Source organism: Notamacropus eugenii, chromosome 3, assembly GCF_028372415.1.
Source record: "Notamacropus eugenii isolate mMacEug1 chromosome 3, mMacEug1.pri_v2, whole genome shotgun sequence".
In the NCBI taxonomy this organism is placed as follows: Eukaryota; Metazoa; Chordata; class Mammalia; order Diprotodontia; family Macropodidae; genus Notamacropus; species Notamacropus eugenii.
The window spans coordinates 95,173,495-95,186,038 of NC_092874.1; the positions used below are offsets into that span (position 1 = coordinate 95,173,495).

The 12,544-nt window shown below is 47.6% G+C and overlaps 1 protein-coding gene across 7 annotated transcripts in view; it reads left to right on the top strand.

Annotated features, from left to right (window-relative positions):
• Positions 1–10,378, top strand: part of KCNH2 (potassium voltage-gated channel subfamily H member 2) — a 54,684-nt gene extending 44,306 nt beyond the window's left edge. For 6 of the 7 annotated variants that reach the window (XM_072652233.1, XM_072652234.1, XM_072652235.1 and 3 more), the window contains 6 exons: positions 3,286–3,479; positions 4,613–4,712; positions 5,760–6,035; positions 6,155–6,347; positions 7,183–7,360; positions 9,743–10,378. In XM_072652233.1, the coding sequence (XP_072508334.1) occupies positions 3,286–3,479; positions 4,613–4,712; positions 5,760–6,035; positions 6,155–6,347; positions 7,183–7,360; positions 9,743–9,892 (1,091 nt within the window). In that variant the 3' untranslated portion in view covers positions 9,893–10,378. Of the gene's footprint in view, positions 1–3,285; positions 3,480–4,612; positions 4,713–5,369; positions 5,536–5,759; positions 6,036–6,154; positions 6,348–7,182; positions 7,361–9,742 lie in introns of all 7 variants that reach the window. The other variant, XR_011976754.1, reaches the window with a different exon arrangement.
• The last annotated feature ends 2,166 nt before the right edge of the window (positions 10,379–12,544 follow it).

Below are 12,544 nucleotides of genomic sequence, written 5' to 3' on the forward strand. Positions count from 1 at the left end.
ACAACATATTGGAGGATTCTGATTTTTTAATCTATTCTGCCATCTGACCCATTTTTGAACTCATCTTGGTATATGGTGTAAAATGTTGTTCTATACCTCATTTCTGCCATTCTATTTTCCAATTTCCCCAGCAATTTTTGTCAGATACTGAGTTCTTATCCCAGAAACTGGGATCTTTGGGTTTATCAAACATGGGATTATGATGATCACTTACTACAAAACACTTTCTTCACAATCCCATGAGGTAAAGCCAGTTACATCATCTCTGTTTTACTAATGAGGAAACTGGTGCTGAAAGAGATTAAATGATTTGTTTGAAGGTGACTTAGCTGGTATGAGTGAGAGCTGGGACATGGACTGAAATCATCTAATTCTAGGACTAGTGATCCTACTGTGCTCACCATTTTGGACCTGTTTCCTTTATGTAAAGTGGGAGGACTGGTCTAGAATAATTTTAAGGTCCTTTCCAGCTCTGACTTGGTGTGCTTCTTTGTTTCTGTAAACTTGATCTCACCTGCAGGGACAATATAATTTGTCTTTGGTCCTAGACTTCCAGGGATGGCCCTGACAAAAGTGGAAAGGATAGTAAGACAAGCTTCAGTCTGGTTGATTTGGTTGGAGTGTAGAGAAGTCAAGGTGGTAGGTTCTTTATACATGGAGGACAGTTTGAGTGACCATACCTTGCATCTTGTTCCTGGCATCTGAGTCTGGGTCTGAGATGTGACTAGCTCAACCCATCCAGATGACTAAAGGGACAACTCATAGCACAGGTAGTAATAACAACAATTACACACACACATACATACATATGCATACTTATAAAATTTAATATATTAGGGCTGCTAGGTAGCTCAGTGAATGGAGTTCTGGACCTGGAGTCAGGAAGAGTCATCTTCATGAGTTCAAATCTGGCCTTAGTTGTGGGACCTTGGACAAGTCATCTAATGCTGTTTGCCTCAGTTTCCTCATCTGTAAAACAAGCTGGAGAAGGAAATGGCAAACCACTCCAGGATCTTTGCCAAGAAAACCTAAATGTGGTCATGAGAGTCACAACTAAAGCCACTGAACAACTCAACAAAAATATAATAATTATACAAAAAGATGAGAACGAGATAATTACTAATGCACTTGATAAATAGGTCGGAAGCCTATAAACTTTTAGAGTAAGTAGACAGTTTTTTGAGCAACAATAAAGTTTGATGACAGATACACTGCCATTGGATCAGTTGAATATAATGAAAAGTGATTTACCTCCAGATGGAACTCATGAAATGACTACCATCCAGGACAGAATCAAAAGGCCCCTCACAGGTAACATCCATATGAATTAAGCCAACAATATATTGGCGAAGAAGCACCAAACAAATGTCTGGGTTACGTGGATTTGTTGGTAGAAATAGAGAGCTTTGTTGTAGCAATTCAGGACCAGATCTTTGTTACCAGAAACCACAAAAAGGTTATCATTAAGAAGTCTAGGCAACCAGGTGGCACAGCGATTAGAGAACTTTGAAGCCAGAAGATTTGAGTTCAAATCCCACTTCAGACAACCGACTAGCTGTGTGTTGTTGTTCAGTCATTTCAGTCATGTCCAACTCTTAGCAAACCCATTTGGGGTTTTCTTGGCAAAGATACTGGTATGGTTTGCCACTGAGACAAAGAGGGTGAAGTGACTTGTCCAGGGTCACTCAGCTAGTAAATGCCTGAGACCAGATCAGAACTCATGAAGATGAGTCTTCCGGACCGCAGGCCTGACACTGTATCCATTGCACCACCTAGTTCTTCCACTACCTCAGCTGTGTAACCCTGAGTAAATTACTTAATCTTTGTCTCAATTTCCTCGTCTGTAAAATGGATATAATGATAGCTCTTACCCTCCCAGGGTTGTTCTGAGTATCAGATGAGATAGTATGTAAAACTTTTCACAAACCTTAAAGTCTATATAAGTATTAGCTATTATTATTATTATTAACAGTAGACTTAATGATGAGTGTAAATTACACAAGGAAATGGTAGTGATGGCAGTACATCACTCTAGGACATAAAAGTTTGATACCTATTAAATTCCTAGCAAGACACAACCTCTCGGCTAGAATTGTACATCAGAACTGATTCTTTTGTGAACAGACAACAATGAAGACCTCAACACATCCTGGAGAACTCAGCCAATAAGCTGTACCATTATCACAGACTGAACTGTTGCCCACAAATACCAGGATGGAACAGGGGCTCATAAAGACTCAAGAACAACATTTTAATAGATGTTGTCATCCTAAATGTTCATAATCTTCACATTATGTGCAAAGAAAAGCTTTTAAAATACAGAGACCTGGCCAAGGAGATCAAACCAATGTAAAAGCAGGATGAGATAAAATGACCCCTGTTATCCTGCTTGCAACTGGAGCTATGCTAAGGATGTTTCAGTGAGCCCACAGAGGATGAGCTCATGGCTTATTCAAATACAGAATGCAATGGAACATTGACTATAAAGGAAATATTGTAAAATAGTGACTTTTCTCAGGGCTGTTTCTGTATGAACTCCACTTAAAAGATAAGAAAAAATATGATGACGATGATGATTGTGATAATGATAATAACAATTACATTTGACAGGGATTTTTACTTATATTATCTAATTTAATTCTCATTACAACCCTACCAGGGAGGCATAGTAGGCATTATTAGGCACCTATGTGACGTAGTATTCCCACCAGAGTTCATGACTTGGATGGAGTTAGGAAGATCTGAGTACAAATCCTGTTTCAGATACCTAAAGCTGTGTGATCCTGATAGTGATAAGTCACTTAATCTCCCTGTGCCTCAGTTTCCTCATCCGTAAAATGGGGATAATAAGAACACCTATATCACAGTGTTATAGTGAGAAACAAATGAGATAATATCAAAGATCTTTCAGACCTTTGATGATGATATACAAATGCTAACTGTTTTATAGCTGAGGAAATTGAGTCTTGGCAGAGCGGACACTTGGACCCAGACCTCCAAGCTCAATATTTTTTCCACTACATAACTGTACTCTGTTCTCTGTATGCTACGGGAAGAGGTGGGGAGGCGCTTCGTTTGTCTAGGGAAAGCCCAACGGTGTGAGCTTGTGTCCATCTACAGTGTGATGTTGTTGGGTTTGGGGTGCTGTTAGCTGAATGACAGGCTTTGGCCAGGAGCAGTGGTGGAAGGAGTGTGTTTGCTGCCCCCTGGTGGTCTATGTGGGCAGGGGTTAGAGCAAGCTTGTTAATTCTGGGCTGATAATATTCTCCTTTCCTCTTCTCCTAGGAAAGAATGACATCTTTGGTGAACCTTTAAACCTGTATGCACGGCCAGGCAAGTCTAATGGCGATGTCCGAGCTCTCACTTATTGTGACCTGCACAAGATCCAACGTGATGACCTTCTCGAGGTTTTGGACATGTACCCTGAGTTCTCTGATCACTTCTGGTCCAGCTTGGAGATCACTTTCAACCTGCGTGATGTAAGTGACCTGCACCCAGGGCCACATCCTGAACTGACTGACCTTCCTTCCTCATTTCTCCCAAGCCTTGACCTCGATCCCCAAGACACATGAGAATAATTATGCTACCTTGAATTTATACAGTTCCTTAGAGCTTCCATAACAATCCCTTCTGCTCCTAGGAGGCAAGTAGGGCAGGTGTTACCTGTCCCCGTTTTAGAGTTGAGAAAACTGAGGCTGGAGGTGACTTTCCCAAAGTCATATAGTTAATAAGGGATGGAGCTGGAATTCAGACTGGGTCTTCTGGTTCATAGTTGGGTGTCCAGTCCCTCATACACCTGGCTTCTAGTCCTTGGCCATTGAGACACTGGTCAACATTGGGCCATGCCCTTGATTTCTCTGGGCCTTTGTTTCCTTAATTGTCAAACAGAATAATAATTGCTCTAGTGTTCACTTCTATGAAGCTGTATTCCCTCATCTATCTTACAGGGGTATTATTTAGGATCAAATGACAAAATGGATATGGAAAGCTTTGGAGAATGATAAAGGGCTCTATGAACGTTAGTTCCTGCAACTCAGATTCTGGCTTTGATACCTGTGCTGGTGTAGAGGTCACTTATAGTAATAATAATAGCAATATTTATAGAGTATTTTAAGGTTTGCAAAGCACTGAACATGCTATCTCATCTGATCCTTACAACGACTCTGTGAGGCAGGTGTAATTATTATCCCCATTTTACAGAGAAGGAAACTGAGACTGAGAAAGGTTAAATACCTTGCTTAGGGTCAGACAGCTGGTAAGTATCTTGAAGCAGAATCTGAAGTCTTGAGTCAGATATTTTCTCCCGCTCCAATATCACCTAGCTCCTTTCTAACTCAAAAATTCCGAGTACTCCCCCACTGGGATCCCTTAGCCCAAGAACATCTCCTCCTCCCAGTATCCGCAGATGGCTCCTAAGCACCTTAATTCTTAGCTCTGCAGGCTTGATCTGTCACTTGACCTGGAGAGACCCCAGTGTGTGTTTGATTTGAGCGAGATCTCTGGCCCCTTCTACCCTCCTCCTGTACCCCCATCTCCCTCCAGCAAGACCAGTTTCTGGGGATGAGGGTAAGAGGGGCAGGAGAGGAGGGCCTGACCTGGCTCTTCATTCCAGACCAATATGATCCCTGGTTCCCCGGGCAGCACTGAACTAGATGGTGGTTTCAACCGGCTTCGCAGACGCAAGTTGTCCTTCCGCCGCCGCACGGACAAGGGTGAGTGATGGGCGGGTGGGAGGGAGGGGAAGCTGGCAGGGATTAGGAGGGATTAGGGGTCTTTGTGTTAGGGGTGAGTGCCCAGGGCCCTGAGCTTCGAGACACCAGGGTCAGGACTAGCTAGGCTGTCCTATCTGCACATCACATGCATTTTTGTCTGTCACCTTTGTCCATGTAGTCTTTGCCTGGAATGGTCCCCCTCTATCCATCCAAAGTCTGTCGTCCTCAGAGGTCAATCTAGTGCGAGGCCTCACCTCTTCCACGTAGCTCTCCCTAGCCATTGTAGCTCATGCTGATTTCTCCTGATCTCCTCCGCTAGCTCATACTGATCCCCTCCTGATCTCTGAATCCTATAGCTCTTACAGTCTGTGCTGCACAATTAACATTGAAGTCTACACTGTCTGATATTGTTCACTGTGGTTTTTGTGTGAGTGAGTCTTGTCTTCCCAGCTAGACTGTACCCCCCCAGGGCTGGACACATAGTAGGTGCTTATTGATTGAACGGATCAAGGACAGAAAGGGGGAGGCTGGCTGGAGGTGGGTGAGGGAGCCAGGTCCCAGGATGTGAGACCAAGGAGTAGGATGAGTGGGGGTGTTAGGTTCTGGAGGGTCAAATCAAATTAACTAGTCTTTATTGAGCTCCTGCTGTGTGCCCAGCCCTGTGGTAGGCTATGCTGTGGGGGATACAAGCGGAGAAGCCGTGGGCCCTGCCCTCCAGGAGCTCCCACTCTAGTTGGGGACACAAGACTCCCACACAGGGAACAACAGCGAATGATTGCAAGGCAGTGTGTGGTCAAGTGCTAGATTGTGGCACAAGCAGACTGTAAGTGCTGTAGGTAGGAGGGTGGGGGGAGTGGGCTAGGGTTGGGAGAGAGGTTGGGAGTGGGAGGGTTGAGGGCCCTCCTCTTGCCGTGGTTCCTTCCCAGACTCCAAACCCTTGTTTTTAACTCCTTCCTCCATGTCCCTTGGTTTTACCCTCCTGCCCCAGAATGCACCATCCTCCTCCTTCCCCTATGTTGAGTTACCCCTGTTCTCCATTTGCCACAGATGCAGAGCAGGCAGGAGAGGGGTCTGTGGTAGGCACAGGTCGAGAAAGCACAGGAGTTGGCAGCCGAGCACGGTCAGGGGGGCCGTGGGACGAGAGCCCTTCCAGCGGCCCCTCCAGCCCAGAGAGCAGTGAGGAAGATGAGACCCCAGGCCCTGGCTCCAGCCCGCTCCGTCTGGTGCCCTTCCCTAGCCCCCAGCCTCCCAGGGACCTGCTGGGTGGGGAACCCATGGCTGAGGAGGCTGAGAAGGGCAGTGACACCTGTAATCCCTTGTCAGGTATGGGTGGGGTGGGTGGGAAGGGGCTTGAGGGAGCACTTACCTGGTTCTTGTCCTCATTGGCTAGGCCTGGGCCTTTACCCTACTCTTTGCTCCTCATCCTGTCCCTCTGGCTCCAGGTGCCTTCTCAGGGGTATCCAACATCTTTAGTTTCTGGGGGGACAGTCGGAGCCGCCAGTACCAGGAACTGCCAAGATGTCCAACCCCAACCCCTACTACTGGGCTCCTCAACATCCCACTGGCCAGCCCTGGCCGCCGGCCCCGAGGCGATGTGGACAGCAGGCTCGATGCCCTACAGAGACAGCTCAACAGGTATTGTCAGCCCTCCTCTGTGACTCCATTCTGCACCCGAGACAGCTCCCTCCTCCATATCACTATCCTATCCTCAGCCAGGAGCACCCTCTGCCTCCAGCCCCATCCCCTCCATCTCCCTCCCTCCACTGCACTCCCCTCGTCCACGAGCAGGTCAGAAGGCTGTACACTGTATGTGCCTGTATTTGTCTGGGTGTGTATGTGTGGGAGGATATGTGGGGGCTTTTGTGATAACAACTCTCTTTTAAAGATGTATGCAGCTCTTTCCTCACAATAACCTTCCGGGAGGTCAGTACATCCATTAAACATGCTTTTATTTCTGTATGTGTTTCTATGCATACTTATATGTGTTGATGTATATGTATATATGTATATATACATATACATATATGTGTACATTTGTGTATACGTGTTTGTATGGCTAGGTGTTTGACTTGTCTGTGCTGGGGATGAGGGATTATAAAAATGTGTAAGGGCATTTGTGTGTGTGTGTGTGTGTGTGTGTGTGTGTGTGTGTGTGTGTACTTATACATGAGTTCCCGTCTTGTAACAAACAAGATGTAGATCCCTGGGGGAGGGTGAGCAAGGTTGAAGTGGGCTGGACCCTCTTCAGGCTTATCTGTGCAGGTGCTCCCCCTCCCCTCATTGAGTTGAGTCTTCTTCGGGGGGAGCTTGATTAGCCAGCCCATCTTTAGGGACTGGGTGCCCTGTCTCTCTGAAACATGGTCCCTGTATCCTCTCCCTCCCCCTCCTCTCGCTCCAGCCTCCTGAAATGTCAGGGTGGCCCCCTCCTTTTGAGTTGCCCATTTTTCCTCTCTCTCCATCAACCCCATAGGTTGGAGACCCGCCTCAGCACTGACATGGCAGCTGTCCTGCAGCTGCTACAGAGACAGATGACGCTGGTACCCCCAGCCTACAGCACCGTGACTCCCCCTGCACCTGGTCTCTCTTCTGACTCCCCTTTGTTGCCCGTCAGCCCCATCCCCACTCTCACCCTTGACTCGCTTTCTCAGGTAAGGAGCAGGTTGTCCCCACTTGGACTCTGTCTCAACCCTCTCCCCAAACCCGATAGCCGCCCTCTCTCCCATTCAGCTCAACGGTTCCTTTCCATTTGATTATCAGCTTTTGGTTGCTAACATCCAAATGTTTTGAGCCCCAAGGGCATCCTCTTTCTTCTTCCTCCACTTTTTTTTTTTTTGGAAGCTGCGTGGCCCAGTGGAAATTGGAATTGGATCCCTTGGGGCTGAACCTCAGCTCCTCACTGCTTCTGTAGCCTTGGGCAAAACACTGACCGTCCCTGGGCCTCAGTTTCTTTATCTGTAAAGTGAAGGGGAAGGCCTCTAAATCTATAATACCATGATCTCACACTCCTCCCTGCCCATATCCCTCCACTGAGCCCACACCTACAGAATGCTTTGGCCCAAGGCTTAGCAAGCTCGTTAACCTCATTAGCAACATGAATGACAGCTGTGGGAGCTCTTAGCAGACGAGCACATAGATGTGAGAAGAGAGAAAGGAAGAGCAAAAGGGAAGAGTAGGAGGAGAGGAAAGGGGCTGGAGGAAGGAGGGGGAGACAAAAAGCTGGGTGAAATTCAGAAAACCAGTCTTGCACCTGAGCATCTGGTTTGACTGGTTTTTTTGTTTGTTTGTTACTGAGCTAAACTGACTAGTTCAGGTTTTTGATAGTTCATGTGTTCATTCATTCATTCACTCATGCACCCATCCACCCACCCACCCATCCATCCACCCACCCATCCATCCATCCATCCCTCCATCCCTCACTCATTCACACTGGTTCTTGTCTTGTCAGTATGAAGGGATAGCTAAAGGAAAGAGATCTAGGTGTGTGCAATGGTAGGGACAGAGAGAAGGCACCAACAGGCCTGGGTTGCCCTGGCCTAGTTTATAATCAAGCCCTGCCCCCTCCCCCCCCCCCCACTATGTCACATGTCATTTATCCCTCTTCCTCTGACCAAGGAAGTTGGATTAATCTCATAGAAAATTGTTCTTTACAAAACCACTCTGGTTTTTACTCTAGACTAGGATCCTCTCTGTGGTGTTTGACACATTGTGGGTCTGCCTTGATTTGTTCTGTGTGTGTGTGTATGTGTAATATTTACAAAGCCATTGTCTTCCCTTCCCCTATTGAATGACGGAGTTCTAAACTCCCTGGTCTCCAGGTTCCTGGTGCCCCAGCTCCTGGACTCTTTCAGTAGGGGCAGATGACCGCTGGCTGGTCCCGGGCATCCCTTTGACCTGGAAGCCTGAGGCCGCCTTTGCCCATTTCCTTGTCTCCTTCCCCCCCTCCCAGACTGCACCTTCTCCCTCCCCTTCCATATGCTGCCTGCTCCTGTTTGCCGACACCAGAGCCCACATCAGCAAATGTGACAGTCTCCACTCTTGGCCTCCCCCGCAGAGATCTCGCCAGCAAACCTGTCAGCGCACACAAAGTGCTCCCCTCCTCCCCTATGGTTCTCTTCTGCCCCTCCGATCTCCCAGTGGACCTGAGGTTGGGAGGTGGGATCCATCCCTGGACCCTCTGCTTTGTCTCTTCTTCAGAGAAAGGAGTGTAGGAGTGCATATCCTTCTCTCCCAGCTTGATCTCTGGAGCTTGGGGAGGTGTCTCCTTACCCTAGTCCAGGATCAGCTGTAGTCACAATGCCAGATTCTCCATTCTCAGAGACCTCCCCTCTTAAGCATCCTGCCTCCCAGATCTTGGGGCAGGCTGTATGTTTAGACTCTAGAGGCTTATATACGTCACTTTATTTTCAGCCATTCCCCATTTGATGGGCACCTCTACTTTGTTCCCAGTTATGTACAGCAACAAAAAATGCTGCTTTCAATATTTTTTGTATATATGAGTCCTTTCCCTCTCCTTGACCTTTTGGGGTATAGGCCTAGTGATGATATTTCAGGGTTAAAGAGTGTGCACAGTTTAGTGACTTTTTGCCCAGAGGCCCCTAGCTCTGAGCTCTCCTTTTTATACCATTCTGATTCTCCCTCGTTCTGGAGGGTAGAGGAAAAGCTCTTTAGGACGGCCCAGACTGTCCAGGCTTTTCCCAGACATCTCAGGCAGCTCCTTCCAACTCATCTTGAAATTGTTATTCTTCTACCTCGGTCGTTTGGCACCCATTCAGGGATAGCCATCCTCCTGATAGCTCCTAGACTCTCCCTTGTGCTTCTCATTCCTCTTCTTTGATTTCTTCTCCTGTATTTGGTCTTCCTGACTTTTCCTTTCTCTTACTCATGGCCCTCATTCCCCACCTTTCTCCCATCCTCCTCTGGTCCTGACTGTTCCCTGGCTTTTTCCTCCTAAGTTTTCTCCCTGGCATTGGATCTTCTGTGTCCCTCTGACTCCTCTTTCCCTCTCCCCTCCCTCTCTTTGTTCTCTGCAGGTTTCCCAGTTCCTGGCGTGTGAGGAGCTCCCTCCGGGGACTTCAGAGCTCTCCCACGACGGCCCTGCCCGACGCCTCTCCCTGCCCGGGCAGCTGGGGGCCCTGACCTCACAGCCCCTGCACAGACATGGCTCGGATCCGGGCAGTTAGTGGGGCAACTAGGCGGACATGTGGCTCAGCCCAGGCCCCTGTGGCCCTGCACAATCCTGGGCCCTCTCCCTCCCCTGGGGAGGAGACTGGGGAATGATCAGATGGGGGGAGTTGAGGGGAGCAATGGGGTCGCTTTCCTTTCCCTCAATGCTCGGGATATTTTCCTCCCACCAGATTCCCCTTGCCCCATCTTCCCCACCCCCAAGCCCCAGGGAGAGGGTGGGGGCCTCAGGGGCCAGGCTGTGGCACCTCTCGGGGGCATTGGACAGAGGGTCTCTGCTACTTTCCCACCCTCCCCCCGGCTGCCCTGGGGGCATTAGCTGGTCTAACTGCCCGGGAGGGACATGGCCCTGGGGCCTCAGGCACCTCAAGGACTCTACTGCTATTTACTGCTCTTATTGTTAAGGATAATAATTAAGGATCATTATGAATCATTAATGAAGATGCTGATGAATATGAATAATAAATAATTATCCTGAGGAGAAACCAGTGATGTTGCAGGGCATTAGGTCTGCATGGCTGTATATCCATCTAGACTCTCAGGACTTCACTTCGGGAGGCTATGTCTCAAGCCTTACTACCTGGGGCAGCATCCTACCTATGGGTCCAGTGGGGATGAGGCAAGACTTGGTCTCCTTGTAGTATTGATACTCCTGGAAGAGAGTTGTGATCTCTAACAATGCCTCCCCCCCCCTACTTTTCCCATTTTTATTGTGTGGAAAACTTTCCTGTAATCTTGACAACTCAGTGACTAGAGAAGGGTGCTAGTGAAGCAAAGGTCATGGACGCTTGTATCTCATTGACTGACCAACTTTAGTCTGTTCTGTGGCCATCAGCTGACCCTTCATCCTAGTCACTGGCTGATTTCTAGCCTGGGCTGCAGCCCCAGCTCCAGCCAGGGGCTCATTCTAACTCTTCATGTGCTGAACCTTGTATGCTGTTTGATTCCTTACTTGTCCAGGGAATCACTCCTAATTCTAGCCAGTGACTTACCCGTAACTCTGATCAGCTGAACAACTTTTCATTTCTACCATGCATTGATTCCTAATTTCAACCAGAGATTTACCTCCTAATTCAATGGCTGGCTAATTCACTAGTCCTACCTGCCTACTGGTAGACTCCTAATAGATGTCTTAATTTACCTCTAATCCCTGCCCTGTACTTACCCTTAAACCTGACCACAGGCTGAGCACCTAACCCTCCTTAACAACTGACCTAATTCTGCCAATAGACACAGATTAAACCCTTGACTCTGACTGTTTACTGGTGTCTGACCCTGGTCAGAAAATGATTCCCAAGTTCTAGACACTTGAATTACCCTAATCCCATCCAGCTGCCTCACAAATTCTTTCCATTGGTCATTAAAAGGGACTGTGAATGGCTCAGTGTTGTCCGTTTGCACTATTGGATCAACAACTCATAGGATCATTAATTTCATTTAGAACCTGAAGGAACTTTTGGGATGATTGAATCCAGTTCCAACCCTCTCCCCCCACCCCAATTTCACAGAGAAGAAAACAGTCCTTTAAAGTTGAATACCCAAGGGGGTGTGCATATAGTAAGGGGCAGAGTCAGAATTTGAATCCAGGTCCTTTGCATTCTACTGCAACAATTAAATTGAAGGTTTTACTGAAGGTGTTGCTGAAAACCTACTCTGCAGGAATGTAGACTAAGGCCAGCGGTGGTTAGGGAGTTCTTGTTCAGTTTACCAGCTATCCTCTCTGCTGGTGCTAATGGAGTCAGAATATTTCTTCCCATTACACTCCCAATCAATCAACAAACATTTATTAAACACCTCCTATGTTTCAGGCATTGGCACTAAGCGCTGGGGATACAAAAAGACTCAAAGACAGCCCCTGCCTTCAATCTGCTTACAGGTGAATGGGGGAGAAAACATGCAACAAATACACACAAAGTAAGCTGTATATGGGATAAATAGGAAATAACAGAAGGCACTAGAATTGAGAGAGGTGAGAAAAGCCTTTCCATAAAAGATGGGATTTTATTAGGGATTTAAAAGAGGCCAGGGAAGTCAGTGGGTGGAGTTGAGTCTTGGCATGAGGCAGACTATAGGGTCAGAGGGCATGGGCTCCCATCTCACCTCTGACATTAACAGCTGGGTGACCTTGGGCATGCCACCTCATTTTCTTTTCTGTAAAATGTCCTCCAAGGACCTCTCCAACACTAGATCTGTGGTCCTTCAGCTTCTCAGTCCATGGGGACGAACCTGAAAGCTCCTTCCTTGGTATAGAGGTAGTGCCTCAGCCAGGCTCCTTTGTGGGGTGAGGCTGACCTGAGTTGATTGGGTCTCGATGATTAAGGTCCTTCCTCTTGGAGTGCCCAGTCATTAGGAGAATGAGCCTCCACTGGTAACATCCTTTTAGGACTCAGAACCTGAGGAGAGGCTTGGTTACCAGAGGGAGCTGGTAGGGAACCTTAAAATTCTAGTCAAACTGGCCCATTATGCAGATGAGGAAACTGAGGACCAGGGAAGGCAAATAACTTAGGATGAGATGTATAGTGTGTTTGTCCGTTGCCAAAGAAGGCCATGCCATCAGAGAAATAATGACATGACTTGCACTTGACTTTGTTTTGAGTGAGGGAGGGCTGTGCAGGTCACCAGCCTCACTTCTCCTCCCGAGCCATCTGAAT